The 21775-nt window shown below is 38.4% G+C and overlaps 2 protein-coding genes across 2 annotated transcripts; both read left to right on the top strand.

The window, feature by feature from the left end:
* Positions 1–6873: 6873 nt before the first annotated feature.
* LOC132639337 (uncharacterized) lies at positions 6874–7251 on the top strand. Its single transcript, XM_060355791.1, has one exon. It carries the CDS (start codon positions 6874–6876, stop codon positions 7249–7251), a length of 378 nt encoding a protein of 125 aa, XP_060211774.1.
* A 2459-nt stretch (positions 7252–9710) lies between these two features.
* Positions 9711–10298, top strand: LOC132639336 (uncharacterized). The gene is made up of 2 exons (XM_060355789.1): positions 9711–9951; positions 10150–10298. The coding sequence occupies exons 1-2, from the start codon at positions 9711–9713 to the stop codon at positions 10296–10298; spliced, it is 390 nt and encodes a 129-aa protein (XP_060211772.1).
* The last annotated feature ends 11477 nt before the right edge of the window (positions 10299–21775 follow it).

Here is a 21775-nt window from a genome sequence, read left to right as displayed (position 1 = left end):
TACCACTCCTAGTAGTGATAGAAAACACACAATCTACACCACCTCCCCTATTATTCGAATTCGGAATAGTGTCACTCGGAAGTCATCCCTTTTTAGGAGGGTGCTACTCTCTAGAAATATCCCTCATTTGTGACTCAAGCTTCTGAATCACCGCTGTATGGGAGCCTACTGTCTCTGTCAGCCCAGATAAAGTCCTCTTAGACATAGACTGATTTTCCAAAATCTTCTCAAGCATTGCTTCAACCTTTGAACTACCTTGATCGGTTGACTGGCCTTTCGGTAGTATATAAGGATCGGAACTCTTGTTCCCAAAATTGTTACTGTTTTTGTAGCTCCCTTGGTTCGCACTACCATAATTATTGTTGTAGTTCCTTGAGTTGTTATAAGCACCTTGACCTTGCTGAGGTCTCCATTGATTCTGATTCTGGTAACCACCTTGGTAGTTCTGTCTTTTATAACCCCCTTGAGAGTTATTCACATAGTTAGCATCTTCAACCTGCATAGGGGTGCCATCATGAAATGGACCATCTTGAGCATGGTACATCCCTTTTGGAAAAACTGTATCATCCTTACAAATATTTACCTTTTTAATCTGGGTTTCATCAAATTTCTTTGTTAGCAAGGAAATATTTGTTGCAAGTTCTGCCAATGTTTGCTGGGTATCTTAATTCTCCTTTACCATATTCCTGATCATATCACTTACCATACGGTACAACATCAGCATTGGTTGAGTGCCAAGCCTGATTATGTGTTGTCAGTTTGTTAAGTATGTTGGTCACTCGTCGATAAAATTTGTTCATGAAACAACCATCAGCTGCATTAGTAGCAACTGACTGCGTCACTGGATCTAGTCCTCGGTAGAACTTCTCTGCTAATATGTGCTCCGAAAAACCATGATTCAAACTCTTCTGCAAATACTACTTGAATCTCTCCCAATCTTCATATAGTTGTTCCCCCGATTGCTGCTTAAAATCATAGATCTTGTCCCAAATTTCAGCCTTTCTGCTAGGAGGGTACCATTTTGTGAGAAAAGCAGTCAGTCTCTCTGCCCATGTAGTAATCGAATTTTGGAGCTGCTTCTCAAACCATGTTCTTGCATCTCCAGCTAAGGAATATTTGAATAACCTCAGCCGAATAGCATCTTGTGAAACGTTTTTCTAGATGTAATTAGCACACACATCCACAAAATTATGCAAATGACGTTGAAGGTCATTCTCGGTAGAGTTCTGGAAGTATCCCTCAAGCTTCAACAACTGGTTTAGAGAGGAGTCAATTTTCACACTAGCTGCTCCAACTCAAGGATGAACAATAGCAGATGCATAGTCCTCCTCTTGAATAAGATCAGCAAAAACATTCTCATCATCTGATTCATTCGCCTGATTATTCAACCGATTCCCCTGGTTACCAGCACGTTGATTTTGCTAATTCTGATTCATGTTCACCTAGTTTACACAGAGTACCAAACAAGGTGTGATGGAATAAGCAAAAGACTTCAATCAAAGCAAACACTATTTAGTAATTTCAAAACCGTATTCCCCGGCAACGGTGCCAAAATTTGATACGCTTAAATTACACCTATTAATGGTATAATACGGATGTTGTCAAATATAGTAACCCAACAAGGTTGGTGTCGAATCCCAAATGGAATATGGTGTGAAAAGGTTACTAAAGTCGTAGAATGCTAAATTTAGGTCTAATGTCTTAATCCGATGATTTTGGCGAAATTTTGGTTTTTTATGACTAATTGCTACTACTTGCTTTGGTGGTAATTTATGTTAAAAGAAACTAAGGCTGTGTCCCATTTATATGAGGTGTAGGATCATGGGTGTTGATCTCGATATACTTCTAATGGATTGTTATATGAATGTACTTAACCTCTACGTGAATCTCTACTATTTCCCAATAAGTAAAGATTATTTTTTTCTATGGTTTTCCCAAATATAAGAAAGTGATATGAAGAACAGTTAATTATACCAAGTAAATTCGTCTTATTCCTAAGTGAATCTATTAAACAAAGTTTAAAGCTTTGAGTTCTTGTTATTTATTCTTACCAACCCTAATTATTTTTCCAAATAAATCAAGATTTATGGCTTTAATCAATGTTTGCAACCATTAAGTATGAATGAAGAATAAATAAACCCTAACAATCCATTATGTATATATCAATCACAAACTCAATCACAAAACACCCATCAATTGGGTTCACAACCCTAGTAAGGGAATTTAGCTACTCATAGAAAAAAGAAGAACAATTGGAAATAATTGAAATCATAATGCTTACGAATTGATTGCATGGTATTGAGGGGAAAGTAATTGCAATTGTTTGTACTCCCAAAAATACTTCCAAAACTATGAGTATTTAGTGCTAAGAAGAATAAAGACTGAAATCTGCTGTACTCCCCTTTACAAGAAACCTAAATAAGGTATTTATAAGAGTCAAAGTCGCGCAAAATAAGATTGACAAAATTTCCCCTGATGGATCAATGTACGGACCATACATTTTATACGGTCCGTCGAATCAGTGACAGTTCTCTGTAAAATCTTCTCCGGTTGTCAGATGCATGATCCACTTTTACGGACCGTAAATATTACATGGTCCGTATAACCTGTCCGTAAAATCCTCTGCTCTTTAAGACCTCTGTGGAACCAATCTACGGTGGGATCCATGGACCGTAAATAATATATGGTCCGTACTTCTGCCTGGACTTCCTCTTCAGGTCTGAGGCCTTACTGTTAAGCATCTATGATGGCTTTTACGGACCGTGAATATTCTACGGTCCGTATGTTCCTCTGTAAAATTCAGACTTCAGTCATTTTTATTTCTGTGAACATCTTTTTACTCCATTTCCACGACTTGCTCCCGAATTACGTTAACCATCTGTAACATGTCACAAACACATCAAAAAGACCAAGACTTGCTCAAAAACAAGTAAAACGTATAGCCAAAAAGCATTGAATGTGCCATAATTTCACGGCACATCAGGATCGTATGGAAAGAGTATTTGAGCAATTAGAGTGTTCAGAACCTACCAAATTTAAGTATTTTGTCTCACTGTTACAAAAAGATGCCTATGACTGGTGGGTAAGTGTACCGAATGCCAAGGCAAAACCTTCTGCTCGTACTTGGAATGATTTTATGAAAGAATTTCATATGAAGCATGTCCCACCTGCTTATCATGATGTAAAGAAAAAGGAGTTCTTGAATTTAGAGTAAGGGAGTATTTCTATTGTTGAATATCAACAAAAGTTTCTCAGGCTTTCTCGTTATGCTGGTGGTATTATCAATGATGAAAAACATAAGTGCAGGAGATTCGAAGACGGGTTGAATAATTCCATTAGAAAATCTGTGGCGGTTCTACAACATGACAACTTTTGTAAATTATTTTCAGGTGCTCTTACTTAGGAAATGATCGATAAGGAACAAGCTAATAGAAATGAAAATAAGTTTAGAAAAGCTGATGCAGATACAGGAGGTCCATCTAAAAGGGGAAGGTTTGAAAATTCCAAAGCTGGCAGTGTTCACAAGTCAGCCCAGCATAAGCAAAATAGATCAAATTTCTCTACTGCTAGCACTCCAAGCTATGGCCAAGGCAAGATTGTATACCCATTTGTGCACAATGTGGAAAGAATCACTCTGGTACTTGTAGGAGAGCTTCTGGTGCTTGTTTTAATTGTGGGAGTTTCGATCATAAAGTGAAGGATTGTCCTAATCCTACTTCTTCTCCCTGTACGGAAGGCTCAGTCTAGAAACCTATTATCATTCCTTCTCAAGGGAATAGAGGTGGAAGATCTAGAAACATACAAGAAACAAGTGCAGGTGGAGCTAATCAAGCTAATGGGTCAAGAGCTACAGCACGAGCTTATGCTATGAGACACAGGTATGACTAAGATGGGGTAGACATGGTTGTTGGTAAATTTCACTTATTTGGCGTATGTGTTGTTATATTATTCTATCCTGGTTCTACACATTCCTATGTTTGCTCATCATTGTTTTTTCCTAAAAATGTGAAATCTGTGAGACTTGATTGTGGTGTGATGGTCCAAAGTCCTTTGGGTCAATAGGTTATTTGTAATCAAATCTACCGAGGGTGTCCCTTTATGATTCAAAATCTAGGCTTCCCTGCTGATTTGATTGAAATGCCTTTCCAAGACAATGATGTCATCATTGGTATGGATTGGCTTTATAGATACCATGCAATAGTTGATTGTAGGTCAAAGCATGTGACCTTTAGAGCTCCTCCATTTTCACATATCATTATTCAAGGTGAAAGATCATTGATAGCTAACATTATCTCCGTAGTTGTGGCAAGAAAGATGGTTAGTAAGGGTTGTGAAGCTTATCTTGCTCATACATTTGATACACACCTGAAAAGTCCAAGCCTTAAGGATATACCAGTTGTATGTGAATTTCCTGATGTTTTCCCTGAAAATCTTACTGGATTGCCCCCGGAAAGGGAAGTTGAATTTCCTATAGAGTTTATTCCTGGTACTACTCCTATTTCTATAACTCCTTATCGAATGGCTCCAGCAGAGTTGAAAGAGTTGAAAATTCAATTGCAAGAACTTCTTGAGAAAGGTTTTATTCGCCTAAGTGTTTATCCTTGGGGAGCTCCTATTTTATTTGTGAAAACTAAAGATGGAACTCTTAGGCTTTGTATTGATTACCGGCAATTGAACAAGGTAACAATTAAGAATAGATGTCCACTGCCTGGGATTTATGATTTATTTGACCAGCTAAAGGGTGCTAGGTTGTTCTCAAAAATTGACTTGAGGTCTTGGTATTACCAACTGCGGGTAAGTGAACAAGATGTTGCTAAAACTGCCTTTAGGATTCAATATGGTCATTATGAATTTTTGGTGATGCCATTCGAGTTAATGAATACTCCTGCATCATTCATGAATCTGATGAATTGCGTGTTTAAGCCTTATCTTGACCAATTTGTGGTGGTCTTTATAGATGATATTTTAATATATTCCAAGAATAGTGAAGATCATGAAAAGCATTTCCGAATTGTTTTGAAAATTTTGGAAGAGAAAAAGCTTTAGGCTAAGCTTTCTAAATGTGAATTTTGGCTTGGTGAAGTGGCTTTTTTGGGACATGTTGTGTCTGCTGAAGGTGTGAAGGTGGATTCTGGTAAGATTCAAGCTATTGTTGAATGGAAACCGCCAAAGAGTCCAACTGAAGTAAGAAGTTTCGTAGGCTTAGCGGGATACTATAGAAGTTTTGTCAAAGGGTTCTCCATTATAGCCTCTCCTTTGACTAAACTCTTGAGGAAGGATGTCAAGTTCGTATGGGATGACAAAGGCCAGGAGAGCTTTGAAAAGCTCAAATCCCTATTGACACAAGCTCCTATACTTACTCTACCAACTTAATGGAAAAGAGTATGTGATATATAGTGATGCTTCTCATCATGGTTTGGGTTGTGTCCTGATGCAAGAAGGGAAAGTGGTTGCGTATGCCTCTCGAAAATGGAAACCACATGAGTTGAATTATCCTACTCATGACCTTGAGCTCGCTGCCATAGTGTTTGCTTTGAAAATTTAAGGCATTACTTGTATGGCGAAAAGTGTCACATAATTACTGATCACAAGAGTTTGAAGTACTTGGGAACACAAAAAGAGTTGAATTTGAGACAACGTAGATGGCTTGAACTCATTAAATATTATTACTTTATCATTGACTATCATCCAGGTAAACCCAATGTGGTTGCAGATGCTCTATGTCGCAAATCCTTTGTTAGTTTATATCTAAGCCCTTTACCTTTGTTTCTTGATTTAAGAGCCATGAATGCTTGTCTTGCATCTAATTCTGATAGCTCTATTGTTGCTAGTTTCCAAGTCAAGCCATTTCTACTTGAACTGATGAAAGAAGCACAAAAGTTAGATGAGAAGCTTGTGAAATTGATAAAGAAGTTCAAACTGGAGGAAAACTTGATTTTAAATTAAGGGAGGATGGTGTTCTATTTTATCGAAATAGGTTATGTGTTCCTAAAGATGACAACTTGAGGAAAGAAATTTTGAATGAAGCACACACTTCACCATATACAATGCATCCTGGAGGTACTAAAATGTACCAAACCATCAAAGAACACTATTGGTGAAATGGTATGAAGAAAGACATCGAAAAGTTCATTTCTAAATGCTTAGTTTGTCGACAAATAAAGGCCGAGCATCAAGTCCCAGCTGGTTTGTTATAACCCTTGTCGATACCAGAGTGGAAATGGGAAAGAATAACTATGGACTTTGTTTCTGGGCTTCCACGCACTCAAAGAAATCATGATGTAATTTGGGTTATAGTTGATAGGCTAACCAAGAGTGCTCATTTCTTGGCCATCAGAGTAGACTACCCACTCGAACGTTTAGTAGAATTGTACGTTAATGAGATTGTGAGGCTGCATGGAGTTGTTGTTTCTATTGTATTTGACCGAGACCCGAGGTTTACATCCAAATTTTGGACTAGCTTGCAAGAAGCTTTGGGCTCTAGGTTGAACTTTAGTACTTCTTTCCATCCTCAGACAGACGGCCAGTCCGAGAGGGTAATTCAAATCTTGGAAGATATGCTTCGAGCTTGCATTATGGAATTTGAGGGTAGTTGGGATAGACACCTAGCCTTGATCGAATTTGCTTACAACAATAGCTACCAATCAAGTATTGACATGCCTCCTTATGAAGCATTATATGGGAAAAAATGTAGAACTCCTCTTTGTTGGAGTGAAGTTGTACAACAAACTGAAGATAAAGTAAAAAATCATCAAGGATCGTCTAAAAATTGCTTCAGATAGACAAAAGTCTTATGCTGATCTTAAGAGGCGTGAAATTGAGCATCAAGTGGGAGATAAGGTGTTTTGAAAGGTTTCTCCATAGAAGAAGATTATGAGATTTGGCCAAAAAGGAAAACTTAGTCCTCAATATATTGGACCATACGAAGTACTTGAGAGAGTTGGCCCAGTTGCATATAAACTAGCTCTTCCACTGGAGTTAGATAGGATCCATAATGTCTTCCATGTTTCTATGCTTAGAAGATATCGCTCAGATCCATCTCATATTCTTCCTGTTGAATCCATTGAGGTCAGTCCTGAGTTGACATACGAAGAGGAACCTATCCCAATCTTGGCGCATGAGACAAAAGAGCTTAGAAACAAGAAAATACCATTAGTAAAAGTCATTCGGAGAAATTATTCTGGCAAAGAGGCTATCTGGGAGCGAGAAAAGGATATGCGAATTCAATATCCCCATTTGTTTGGAGACTAGAATAAGCTAAATTTCGGGATGAAATTTCTTAAGGGGGAGAGAGTTGTAACACCCAAAAAATTTTTTGAACCAATACTTGAATTTTCGATTGATTATATCTTTATAGTAAGGATATATTTACTTCACACTCCCTACGTGAATTTGGCGGTATATGAAAATTTCTTACTTTAGATTGTGTTAATAATTAAAAGGGGTTTCGTGATGTTGTTATGTTCACCAGTTATCATCCTCTTGATAATGTTTTTATGAAATACAATAGATATAGATAAAAGTGGGCAGCCACCTTTTTTTATTTTATTATTTTTTCTTTCATCCTTATCCTAGGGAATATATAATACCTTTTGGGGCTCTTATCCTCTCCACCACCTCCAATTTAGTTTTCCCCAGGAAAATAAAACCCCAAAACCCCTATTCACTTATCAAATTCTCCCACTAAATCAATCATCAAGACTTTTTTTGGTTGAGCCACAAATAACTCCACACGATTGAGGTAAATTCAGAACCCGTTTTTTAACTAGAAAGCTGTTAGTGTTTTCAGCATAATTCCTTGTATAAAATTTAGTTTTAAGTGATCCAAGATGTTCTAAAAACCTATTTCATAGCCCTACAACTTTTGTTCAGGCTTCAAAACCCATTTTTTCTTTTATTTACTGGAAAAGTGGTGATGAAGTACAGGGCAGGTGCTGCCCAGATTTTTGTTTTGCAAACCATACATGTACTACTATTAGTATTTTGAGCATATCGTTTTGTACAAAACTGATATAGGAGTGATTTGAATTTCTTTGAAACCCTAAGACATATATCTAAAACTTTAATTAAGGCCACAAAGTCTATTTTTGTCATTTACCCCTTTGAAACTGACCCACAATACAAGGCAGTAATACTGTCCAGAATTCCTGTTTTGATGGTTTAGGATGATTTTCACTGATTTCATGTCTAGTTTCGATGTGCTGAAACCATTGAACTTATATAGATATTTGATTGTGTATTTAAGGTATATATGCTCTTGTACAAGCTAAGAGAAATTATTTGACGAAGTGGACTTTGGTTGGTCTATGGCGTAGATGATTTGAACTCCTCGAGTTGTGGTAGAACATGTTGTGCGGTAAAACACCAAGGTTTGTGTATAAACTTGAATTTTGAATATCTTTATTTTCTGCAATTTTTGATGTATCTTGATGTGTTGTCTCCTTTCTCTTCATCTTATATCATTGTATGGTTATTATCTCAAGTATTGCAAAATATTCGCTAAATCGCCGACTTGTACGAATTGCTTGATCATTTTGCATTCTTGTTAGGACTTTGTCCTTCTTGTTGTGGTGAATTTGTCACCGATATTGGCGTGCCTCTTGATTCGGATCTTGCCCATCTTGACTTTGGATTTACATTTCATCTTGATGATGGACTTTTGTCCATTTTCGAGTATGAGTGGAAAGCCACTTTCAACATGGCCCTTAATTCTCCTGATTATGGGGTGACGACCCTTCTTGATTTGGGGCTTCGATTCATCTTGATATTGATTGTGCTTGGTGTATGACGTACATATTGGTCGAAATTTATTATTTGACAAACTCTCTTGAATTGATTTATAAGCTTTCTTGACATTTGAGCCTTCGAATATTGATTTTAACATTTGGAAACTCTTCAAGGTTTTGATATTTGATACTTTGATATACTTGTTTACTTGATTTATTATTATCTTATTGAGCTACCTATGACAGATAAGGGAATTGGAGAATCTAATGGCTCCAAGCCCAAAGTTTATACGCCACTAAGCCTTATGCTTAGCGATAGTTGTTTTCTATCGTAGGTAATGTGCGGGGAGAAATTTGAAGATGGCCATTGGAGTAGACTTCTTGGGAGCTTTAGTGAAGATCACATTTGCATATGTATCTAGGTTTTGTAAAATTGTGGGGACTTGTACATGATCCATATGTCACACTTATGTATGAAATTTTGGAGGCTTGTTGGACACAAGACCATATGCTTGTAACTTGAACTTGGTGACTTGTTTGCTATTTTAGGGCGTGCTTTAACCCAAGTCATGCCATGTATTGGGTTTACATTTTGCCTTGTAATTATGTACAACGGAAGATACTAGTTTTCTGTGATAATTGCAAGTTTGAGTTTCATGTATATTATGAACCGGCAGTGGTGTTGATTGGAAAATATAATTTCAAAATGAAGTTTCTTAAATGTGTTGACTATTTGATGAGGGAGTTACCATTTTAAGTTGACACTCTGATATTGTATTTCATCTGAGAAATTTTTCAGAGTGTATAATGGAAAAAAATGCTGCACTTTCAACCCTTTTTCGCACGGGCCTATTTCCGCTATTAAATATTTTTGTGAATATCTTTTGGCATAAATTTCTTTTAAACATTGTAAGTGTGAAATTAGATTTTGTTTTGTAAGTGGTATCCTCCCAAAAGGGGATGCTACACCATGGTAGTATCAAGATGGCACCATTTGAAGCCTTGTATGGTCGAAGGTGTAGATCACCAATTGGATGGTTTGAAGTTGGTGAAGCAAAGTTTTTGGGACTAGATTTGGTCTATCATGGAATAGAAAAAGTCAAATTGATTCAGGAACGTTTGAGGACGGCTCAGAGTAGCCAAAAGTCCTACACAGATATGCGGAGTAGAGACTTAGAGTTTCAAGTAGATGATTTGGTGTTCTTAAAGGTTTCACCTAAGAAAGGTGTGATGAGAATTGGTGAAAAAGGGAAAATTAGTTCCAGATATATCGGGCCATATAGAATCCTGCGAAGGATTAGACAAGTGGCATACGAGTTAGAGTTTCCACAAGAATTTGCTATTGTCTACCTATTTCATGTATCCATGTTGAGGAAGTGTGTGGGAGACCCATCGTTGGTTGTTCCTGCTGACACTATAACAGTTAAGGATGGCATAACCTTCAAAGAAATCCCTGTGACTATTCATGATCGTCAAGTTTGCAAGCTGAGGGCTAAGGAAGTAGTCTCAGTAAAGGTGTTATGGAGGAGTCAGGAAGTCGAAGAGGCTACGTGGGAAGTGAAGAAGACATGAAATTCTTGATATCCACATTTCCTTGAGGAGCAAGTAGAGAGCATTCAAGGTAAATGCCTTTCATATCCCGGTCATGTCCCTTACATATTCATGCCTCACATTTCACGTTCACGTTCATGTATCCATTACGCATGTCTCATGTCCCATCGTTCATGTTTCCATGAAACCATGTCATTTTTCCTCATGTTCATGTAACCAAGCCATGTTCGGCCGCATTTTTAACCCTGACCCATCATTTGAGGATGAATGATCCTAAGGGAGAGATAATGTAACATTCCGTAAATTTGTATTTGGCATGGATGTGATACATAAGTATTCATGTGACATTTTTTACATGTGAAGGACTATCGGGATTATTATGGGTGGAAAAACTTGTTTGGAAATCAAGACGAATAGTGAGGTGCTTAAGATTTGATAGAATAGGATAAGTTTACAGAAGGCCTGCCTACAAGCAAGATTTTGGAAAATCCGTTGGGAATTTGAGAAAACTCAAAATGTGAAAGTTGTAGCCCTTTGAAATACCTTTCCAAAGATATAAGGTGGAGCTCAAACGAACTTATGAGTAAAACTCTATGACCGTTATACTAACCTGCATTTTGCAAGATCAGGATGTGGTTCAACCTGCGTTTCGCAGGCTGAACACCAAAAACTATGTCTCTCAGTTATGTTGTGTGTTAGCACTGCATTTTGCAGGTCAATCTTGTGATTCCCAGGATGTGTTACGCACCTTCCTCGGCTATAAAAATCTCATAACGTGAAATTTTCTTAAATCTTCATTCTACTCTATTTTTGGCTGACTTTTTGAAGAGAAAAGACCCTAGAACTTCCCCAAACCTCCTAAGGTCAGTTTTTCCTCAAACCCCAAGTATTATTCCATTATATTAGCAAGGATTAACACCCATACATGAATTATTAACAAGATTCTACTCTACAATAATAGGGTTTTTCCAGAAAAACCTTCTCAAGGAATGAAGTTCTTATTTTTGGGATTCTTCTTCAAAGTTTGGATTCTTCGTTGGGTATGGAGGAGTGATTAAGATATATAGGGTTTCTATCCATGTGTGAAAACATCATTGGTCTTCCCTATGCCACGTTCATCTGTGAAAATACAAAGTTTCACAAACCTAGGGTTTCTAGTCTTTCAAGGTGAATAAATGGAGAAAAATTCTTCCAAGACATCTATATTTACTTGAGCACTATAAAGCCACCGACTTAGCAGAATGTTCCCGCGGCAGTTTGCGCCCTTGGAAGGAAATGTGAATATCTCTCTACTACGATGTCTTTTTTATGAACAGTAAAATGTGCTGGAAACTAGACTCATAGACCTTCTATTTGGTGGATGGATCACCATGTAACTCCAAGTAGATTGAGAGAAAACTTCCATGACATCTGACCCAAATTTCAGTGAAATTTACAAACTTAACTTGCGACACTCTTTGTTGACTTTCATATTACAACTCGTTTGACTTCAAAACTTAACAAGAGACCATTATATGATTCAAATAATTCATATCATTACTTGCTTAGAATATGAAGCACTCCTAATCTCACCCAAAAATACAAGTTATCATATTCCCAACTTGCAGACTTTTGACGAAACTCATCCTTCTTTGATCCATTCACCCTCCAAACCTTCCGCCACTTACTACTCTTATTTATATACTATTATAACCATTTATATTAATAAGCTCAATCCCTTTTAACCTCAAGATAATTTCTTTTGAACTTGCGTTGAATAACTCATGATATGACTTTAACGTGTGAAAATTCGAGGTGTAACATACCCATTGCGGGTTATTGGATCCATTCATGGCATGGTCATGTCTCTTACCCTGGAAAGTTATGAGATGGTTTAGTTGATCGGGAAAATATCATATGCAACGTGATCACATGGTGGTTACATGTCGGTTATACTAAGGCTCTCCCACTTTACTCATGTTATATATATTTTCATGTCAGATGATGCTCATGTTAATGTTCAGCTCACAGTCTCAGTTTCAGCTTTAGTTCTTATTATTTCAGGTGCTATGCTTGTTTATTCAGTTGCTTTACATACTAGTTCAATTCTAATGTACTAACTTCCCTATTGCCCGGGGCTTGAATTTCACGATGCAAGTATTTCCTTACAAGATGACGGATCTGCTCATTAGGATATTGCTCCTATCAGCTTTTGGTGAGCCCCATCTCATTTGGGGTGTTATTTATTTATGTTCATGTCATGTGAGCTATTAGAGGTATGTTGGGGGCCTTTTCCCGGTTAACATATTTAGTATTCAGACTCATGTTTTAGATGTTTCATAGATTAGTCTAGCTTGTCATGTCAGATGTTCAGAGTCGTACAGCCGGTGTTGGCTCAATACTTATTATGTTTTCAGACTATTATCGCATTCATGATTAAACATTATTTTCAGACCTATGATTACTTAAATCCCATGCTTTATTCAGGTTGTTCATGATTTAAGCTATATTCCGCATTAGTACAAGCCCCATGTTTACTCAGCAAGCTATGTGGTTCACTCGGTCACATGGAGTTAGGCACCAAGTGTCGTGTTACGCCCAGTCAATGGTTTTGGGCGTGACATTTGACCTACATCATTCTGTGTCATTGACTCGAATTTATAGAGAAGTGATGGATCCTTTGAAACTCACTTATATGGTTTTTAGTGATTGTACTTTTTGTCCTTGAGCTACAAATCAATTCTCATATGCATCCTTTGAAACCCACTTATTTTTTTAACATATAAGTTGCTATTATACAAGGATGAAAATGATCGTGATACAAAAAAAAAAGTAAAAAATAGCGCACCTACAAATAGAAGATGAAGAAGAAAAAGAGGTATATGTTATATTGATGAATGTTGACCTGGTATGAAATTAAAACAAAATCATGGTTATTCATTTTAGACACAAAAATTCATAGATATTGAATTTTGATTTTAAAATCCGCAAGTGTAACTAGCAATTGTACCTTTTTCTTTGTACTAGTCTTCGATATTAATTAAATAACAAAAAGCTTAATATTAATTAAATAAATTTCAATTGCTCAGATTTAAACTTAAAATAAAGTACTCATTGAATACAAGTAGACAATGATTGAAATGTAACAGATCCCAAAATAGTAAACATATATCTAGGATGGTCGAATAACGCTAGTATAGTTCTTCCTACTATAACATAATATAACTTTGACATACCACAAGAACAACATGAGCTAAAAAATGATGTGCTACAAAATAAATACTAGTCTGCTCAATAATCATGATCTGCTATTGGTCCAAGCCCCACTTCCACCCATGAAAAACAAATTTGATGCGCCCCCAACATGGAGACCGCTACTTTGACCTACATCATTCTTCGTTATCGACTCAAAATTAGAGAGAAGTGATGGAGGTTGAGAAGTGTGAGATTGTTGCTCCAGTCGCTTTTTTCTGTCTTCGAGTTTATCCTGTGTAAGAGCAGATAACTTTAACAATTCGTTAATTTCTGTAGCATCAAGGTCAAATATATCAACCTTTCCCTCGTATAATTGATTGAACGTGATTTCTATTTTCTTCTCCTTGTTTCTTTTCTCGATTTTTCTAATATTATTTTCTTTCTCTTCCAATTTAGAAGAAAGCTAGGTTTCAAGTTTAACTGACTTTTTAACCATTTCATTCTCCGTGTGACTCAAATACCTGGTTACTATAACCTTAGCCTCATCATCATTCGGCCAAATTGTAGGGCTGGTTTCTCCAGGACTAAAAATTATTAGAGCAATAGTTATGTCACATAAGGTAGACAAGTCATTTGCTTGTTTGGACAAACTAGTTATTCTTCTTGCTTTTCTTTGGCTTTCATCTGAATTCCTTGTCATGTCTCGCAACACAGAAAAAACGAAAAAGAAAAAGAGAGAGCACTTTTTTTGTGGAGCAAAATACATGAATGAATACCTAATTGTGAAGATAGAATAGGAGTACTAAAATGTATATATAAATGCACAATGGGACTTGTTTATACCCAATGGTAATGATTTTGAGTAAATCAAGATAATTTGGTCCAAATTTGGTTATAAATTTATTAGGACAACTTGAATTTGAAAAAATTAATTATTTTCTTAAAGTGCTTGAATATTCAGGATTCTATGTCACGATCCAATTTCACTAAGTCGCGCGGGTACCTACCTTTCCCACTTCGGTAAGTGAACCCTTATCCCAATAATTTTAAAAGCATGAATAAATAAGTAAATGAGCGGAAGAGCCAGAAATACGTAAGTCTGACATAATAATAGATAAATAATGCAGAGATACATCAAAACCGCCCCAGTATCTGGTCTTGTCATACTAGAGCATCTAACTAGAATCTACAAGTCTGGAAGTAATAACTAATAATAATACATCAATAGTCTCAATGTGTCTCAAAATATCAAGTCAGACATAAATAAAAGAAGAATCTTCGAGGCGACGAATGTCCTCTGCTCACCCTGTAAGACTCTAAACAGTAATCCTCGAACTGCTATCAGCCACTAGGAGTAGAGGTCGAACCCACCTGGAAATCTGCATTCATAAAAGAATGCAGCAAGTGTAGATGAGTACAAACAACAAGTATTGGTAGGTATCATAGGCCGACTAAGATTAGCTAACATATATCAAGGCAATAAAGTAAGATAAATAGGTAAATCAACAAGTTATAAGTTAATCACGATCCAGTAACCAAGTACATGTCATCACCTATGCTATAGTGTCAAAACCTAATCTAGCTAAGTCGTGCAGGCACTTATCTTTCTCACCTCGATAAGCGAACCCTCAAACCAACGATAGTTTAAAAAAATGTAAATAAACAACTAAGAGCTCGTTTGGATTGGCTTATAAGTTGCTTATAAGTTGTTTTCAGCTTTTTTGAGTGTTTGACTGGCCAGCTTAAAGTCATTTTGTGCTTAAAATAAGCTCAAAAAAATAATTGGGCTCATTTGACTTAGCTTATCTAAAGCAGCTTATAAGTTGAAAACAGCTTATAAGCCAAAAAAATAAGTTAGACTACCCCAACTTATTTTTTTTAGCTTATAAGCTGTTTGCACCTTATAGGCATAAGCCCATCCAAACAGGCTCTAAATATGCAAAAGAGAATAAATTACATAAGTCTGACGATAATAATATAGAACGAGTGCGGAAATAAGAAAATACACCCCAGAGTCTGCTCTAATCCATACAAGAGCATCTAGCTTAAGTCTGGAAATATAATAACACATCAAGTCTGAATATGTCTCAGAATGGAAAGTAAGACAAAGATAAGAGGAGTCTTCAAGGCAGCGAACGTCTCGTGCTTAACCTGTAAACTCTAAGTTGTACTGATAGTGACTATCAGCCATGGGAGACGGAAGTAGATCCAACCTGGAACTCTGCATTCATAAAAGAATGCAGCAAGTGCAGGTCTGTAAAAAACCACAGTACTGGAAGGTATCATTGGCCAACTAAGTATAGCTAATATAACTCAGACAATAAAGCACGGTAAGCAGATAAATCAACAAGTATAAGTCAAACACCAGCCAGAACCAAGTACACGTCATCACCTAGGTTGAAGCATTTAAACCCAAGTGTCCCGAGTGTCAATATATCCAATCCGAAACTAAACAACACAAGTAAATCACCAGATCATTATACAAACTGAACCCAGCTCATCACAATGTTTCCTCAAGTATCATCAATGTATCAACAGTACATCATGAAGGATGAGAATGCGTGCAATGTATAAGTTAACATCAATAATCAGATCAATATCACATGTACTAAGCTTGGGTACACCAACCATATCATGAAAGACTACATATGTCATATAGAATACCATCCTCGTATAAAATATCGACAAGTGAGGAACCACAATATCATGAACAAGATATATCAATAGTCTCCAATATCTAGTATTACCACGTGGCATCAAGCCAATAACAATAGAGCAATCAAGTCATAACACAACGGGGTGGCTAGCCCCAAACACACAACAGCACCCAACTTAAGACAATATCCAACCCAACTTCATACTCGAAAGTTTACATGCTTTTCTGAGAATATCATCTAAATATATGCTTCGCTAAACGAAGTCTCAACAATGGTAAGCCATAACCTACCTGGATGGCCGAACAACAATAACACCAACAATCACTCCATAGTCTTTCCTTTCCGTTGAGCCTCAAGATAAAAAACGTTCAGGCATATTTGAAATCTAGATTAGAAATCATAAAGACCGATACTTGTATTGCTATCATTCAAATTAGGTCATAAACAAACCCTAGAATTCGAGTAAATGGGGCCTACAAGGTCAAACGGGAAATTCAGGGGTAAAATATCCAATTAAACACTAGGTGATCAAAACCCATCAACTAATTGCTAAATTACTCAAGGATTCATCCAATTTTGAAATCCAAGCAAAAAGCTCCAATTTTGGGTATAAACCCTAACTCTTAAATTCAAGAATTCAACACTAATAATGTGTATATGATTAACAACCTTAGATACATCATGATCTAGCATAAACTCAACCAACAAATCTTGATTTAGAAGCCTAGATAAAATATCCATTAAACCCACTTTAATCTTCCACTACTAATGAACTAATAAGGAAAAATGGATTCTAAGATGATTAGGGATTATGAAATATCAAGGGGATTAGAAGGACTTACCACCAAGAATCTTCTCCAAGAATCCTCTAGAATTGTTCCCAAGAGCACAATTTTCGGAATGGCAATAAATGAGGGACTTAAGGCATTTAACACTCGATTTAAATAACTAACTGCCCGTCACCCGCTTCCGCGATAATTTTACCGCTCCAGCGATCCCATGATCGCTATAGCAGTCATGCCCAATTTGCATAGATCGCTTCAGCGGCAGGGTGACCGCTACAGCGATACTGATGCCGCGATGCTGGTGCCGCTAAAGCGGGCACCAGACGCCAGAAAACTATTCATAATTTCACAAATCAATCCAATTTTATGACTAACTCCCGAGGTCATCTTCTCAAAAACCATATTGATAGACACACATAAAATCACACTACGAACTCACTCGTGGCCTTAAAATTCCTAACGGAGGTCTCGTTGACCAAGTCAACCCCCGATACCTCAATTCTAATTTCCTAACCCAAGTCCCAAAATGCATTTGATTGCATTGGTAACCGAACTAGATTTACACACAAGTTCTAAAAGACCATCCGGACCTCTCGAAATCGATGGATTTCTGAAAAAGATCTGTTTATTCAAAAGTCAACTTTGAGTCAACTCTCTTTTGCTTTAAGCCCAAATTTCACAAAAAGTCACCTGAATCAAATCTAGACACCTTGAGACGCGTGTCAATGGTCCCCTCAGGTCAAAAGTGAGCTAACCAAGCTCAGAAAAGGAAAAAAGTGTCAGAAAGACTATAACGACCAAGCAGGTCGTTACCTCAGATGTCAATTAAACCATCGCTCGTCCTCGAGCGAAGAAAGGAAAAAAGAGCGGGGAAGTACCTGAATCATTGAACAACTGGGGATATTGGCTATACACGTTGGACTCTGTCTCCCAAGTAGCCTCCTCAATAGGACAGTGCTTCCATTGAACTTTCACAGAAGAAATCTCCTTCGACCTCAACTTTCGAACTTGCCTATCCAAGATTGCAATAGGCTCCTCCTCATAGGTCAAATTCTCATCAAGTAATATTGAATCCCAATGAACAAAGAAGTGCTGTCAGATGAACTCCCGCCAAGCCTGGCGGCTAGGCTATCTCATAAGCTACATCGCCCACATGGTCTACAATCTCAAATGGGCCAATATACATGGGGCTTAACTTGCCCTTCTTCCCCAAATTCATAACACCCTTCATGGGTGAAATATGTAATTGAAACTGGTCACCAAAAGCGAACTCTAGATCTCGAACCTTCCAGTCCACATACATCTTTTGCCAACTCAGAGGTGCCAAAAGCTTAGCCTGAATAACTCTCACTCTGTCAAGGAAGTCTCTCAACAGATCCGTACCCCAAGGTTGAACCTTGAACCCATCAAACCAGCCAACCAGAGATCTATATCTCCTACCATATAAAGCCTCAAAAGGCGCCATGCCAATACTCAAATACCAACTGTTATTGTACGCAAGCTGTGCTAATGTTAAGTGATGATCCCAATGACCGCCAAAATCAATAACACAAATATCTCAACATATCCTCGACCACCAGAATGGTCCGCTCGGACTCGTAATCGATCTGGGGATGAAAAGCTATACTGAGATCCAATCGGGTACCTAACTCATCATGAAAAGCTCTCCAGAATTGGGAAGTGAAGATAGTATCCCGATCAGATACGATAGAAATGGGAACCCCATGCAACCTCATAATATCCCGAATGTATAACTTGGCTAACTTCTCCACGATATAAGAAATCTTAATCGGAACAAAATGAGCAGACTTAGTCAGCCGATCAACTACCACCACAATAGAATCAAACTTGCCGAGGGTCTTCGGAAGACCCACAACAAAATCCAGGGCAATCGTCTCCCACTTCCACTTGGGAATGGGCATCCTCTGAAGTACACCGCCAAGTCGCTGGTACTCATACTTAACTTGCTGACAATTCCCACACTTAGCCACCAAATCCACTATATTTCTCTTCATCCGACGCCACCATTAGTGCTGCCTCAAATCATGATACATCATAGTCGCCCCCGGATGAATGGAATATCGGGAGCTATGAGCCTCTGATAAGATCAACTGAATCAAATCACCAACGCGAGGAGCGTACACGCTCTATCCATCGATGGTGCCTCAAATTAAGATCTCTTTGGGTAAACACCTGCTGAAGGCTATGAAGATCGGTGAAAACCTCACAATGGACACCGTACAAATAATGCCTCAAAATCTTCAAAGTAAAGACCACGGTCAACAACTTCATATCATGGGTAGGGTAATTCTTCTCATGAATCTTAAACAGACGAGAAGCATAAGCTATTACTATACCTTGCTGCATCAAGACAACACCCAAACTCATACGAGATACATCACAATAGATCGCGAAATCTTTACCCTCTACAGGTAATGCTAAGATCGGGGCTGAAGTCAATAGAAGCTTGAGCTTTTGAAAGTTATCCTCACAATCATCACCACCGTAAGGGAACATCTTTCTAAGTCAATCTGGTCAAACACGATGCAATAGTAGCAAAACTCTTCACAAAACGGCGGTAGTAGCTAGCCAAACCGACAAAACTATGAACCTCGATAACAGTAGTAGACCTCGCCCAACCCCTCACAGCGTCAATCTTCTGTGGGTCAACCATAATCTCATCCTTAGACACAACATGGCCCAAGAATGCCACAGAAGCCAACCAAAACTCACACTTTGAAAACTTAGCAAACAAGCTATGCTTCTTTAACAGCCCAAGAACAGTACGAAGATGGCTCACATGCTCCTCTCTACTCTTGGAATATACCAAGATATCATCAATAAACACAATCACGAATGAGTCTAGGAATGGCCTAAAGATGCCATTCATCGGTGTCATAAATGCAGTCGGGGCATTGGTAAGCCCAAATGACATCACCAGAAACTCATAGTATCCATATCTCGTCCGAAAGTCTGTCTTCGGAATATGCTCACCCCTGATCCTCAACTGGTGGTAGCCTGAACGCAAGTCAATCTTCGAAAACACTGAGGCATCTTGAAGTTGGTCAAATAAGTCATCAATAAGAGGCATGGGACACTTGTTCCTAATAGTAATCTTGTTCAGCTAGCGATAGTCAATGCACATCCTCGTGGTTCCATCTTTCTTCTTCACAAATAACACAGGAGCACCCTAAGGGGAGACACTTGGTCTAATAAATCCCTTGATAAATAAATCCTGTAACTGCTCCTTAAGGTTTCTCAACACGACAGGTGCCATCCGATATGGCGAAATAGAAATAGGGCAAGTGCCCGGATCTAAATCAATACAGAAGTCAATATCGCGATCGAGTGGCATACCCGGCAAATCATATGGGAATACCTCCGCGAACTCGCTCACAATTGGAATGGACTCAAGGGGTGGAAATGCAACTGTCGTGTCACGTACATGAGCCAGATAAGCTAAACACCCCTTGTTGACTAACTTCTTCACCTAAAGGAAGGAAATGATCTTCTTCGGATCGGGCCTAGGAGTACCCCTACACTCAAGTCTAGGGATGCCCAACATGGCTAAAGTGACTGTCTTGGCATGACTGTCAAAGATAACATGGTAAGGAGAAAGCCAGGTCATACCCAAGATAATATCAAAGTCCACCATATCAAGGATCATTAAATCTACCCAAGTATCATACCCCAATAATAGTAACCAAACATGACTAATAAACTTGATCCACGACAATAGAATCTCCAACCGGAGTAGACATATGAACATGTTTATCTATGCTATCACAAGGAAAATCCCAATCAAAAGCATGATATGCAGACACATACGAATAAGTGGATCCAGGATCAAATAACATAGATGCCGCTCTATGACAGACAGAAATGGTACCTGAAATAACAACAACTGAGGCCTCTACCTCGGGCCTACCATAAAATGAGTAATAATGGGCCCCACCACGTCCAGTCTGAGATCCCCCTCTCGCACTCTAGGACCCACCTCTAACTGCCTGGTATCCACCTCTAGAACCCTAAAAATCACCACAACCACCAGATGATGTTAGAGTCCTCAATGGCTGATAATTCCTCTTGAGTTGGGGACATCTCCTAGCAACATGCCCAATCTCTCCACATGAAAAATAGGTCAGAGAGATCGAAGGCTGATAAACTGAAGCTGAGGACCACCCTTGTCTACCGATCGAGAAAATGAACTCTCAGAAGCTCTCTGTCTGGGTGGCTCACAGGAGGAAGCCTGCAAAGCAGAGTGCACAGGGTGGCCACCGAAATATAGCTGATACGACCTAGAAGATTGACTGGCGCCTCTCGAACTAGAACCACCATAACTCCCAATCTGACGCAGCCTTTCTCACCGCCACTTCCAAATGCACGGGCCTTAGCGGCCTCAACCAAAGAAGCATGCTCAGTGATGGACTGGAAGGAAGCCCCCATAGCCTCCATCTAAAGGCAAGATATCTAAAGTAAACCGACTAGCCCACTAACAAAATGGCTAATCTTGTCAGGCTCAGTAACGATCAAAGTACTGGAATAACAGGCCAGATATAGATGGCGGGTCACATAGGCCTCCACAGACATACCCCTTTGCTGAAGATGTAAAAGCTCCTCTCTACGCGTCTCTCTCAAAGATTGGGGCACATACTTCTCAAGGAAGGCCCGGTAGAACAGAGTCCAAGTCAGGGGAGAAGAATCCTCAAGTCTACAAGAAACAAAAAACCTCCACCAAGTCTTCGTGTCGTTGCAAAACTAGTAGGTCACATAGTCAACTCCATGGGTCTCTACGATCCCTATCCTATACAGTAACTCATACATATCCAAGATGAACTCTTAAGCGTCCTCTGCAGAAGTACTCGAAAATCTCGGCGGCTCT

The sequence above is a fragment of the Lycium barbarum genome, chromosome 5 (genome assembly GCF_019175385.1).
Source record: "Lycium barbarum isolate Lr01 chromosome 5, ASM1917538v2, whole genome shotgun sequence".
NCBI classification, from domain to species: domain Eukaryota; kingdom Viridiplantae; phylum Streptophyta; class Magnoliopsida; order Solanales; family Solanaceae; genus Lycium; species Lycium barbarum.
Note: the sequence above shows the minus strand (reverse complement) of the source record. Positions and strands in the feature narration are given on the sequence as shown.

Excerpts from the sequence above, each read along its gene's own strand:
- LOC132639336 (XM_060355789.1), top strand. The coding sequence starts at position 9,711 with ATGGCACCATTTGAAGCCTTGTATGGTCGAAGGTGTAGATCACCAATT. Across the intron at positions 9,952-10,149 it reads AAAGGTTTCACCTAAGAAAG|TTAAGGATGGCATAACCTTC; the intron begins GTGTGATGAGAA and ends ACACTATAACAG.
- LOC132639337 (XM_060355791.1), top strand. The coding sequence starts at position 6,874 with ATGAGATTTGGCCAAAAAGGAAAACTTAGTCCTCAATATATTGGACCA.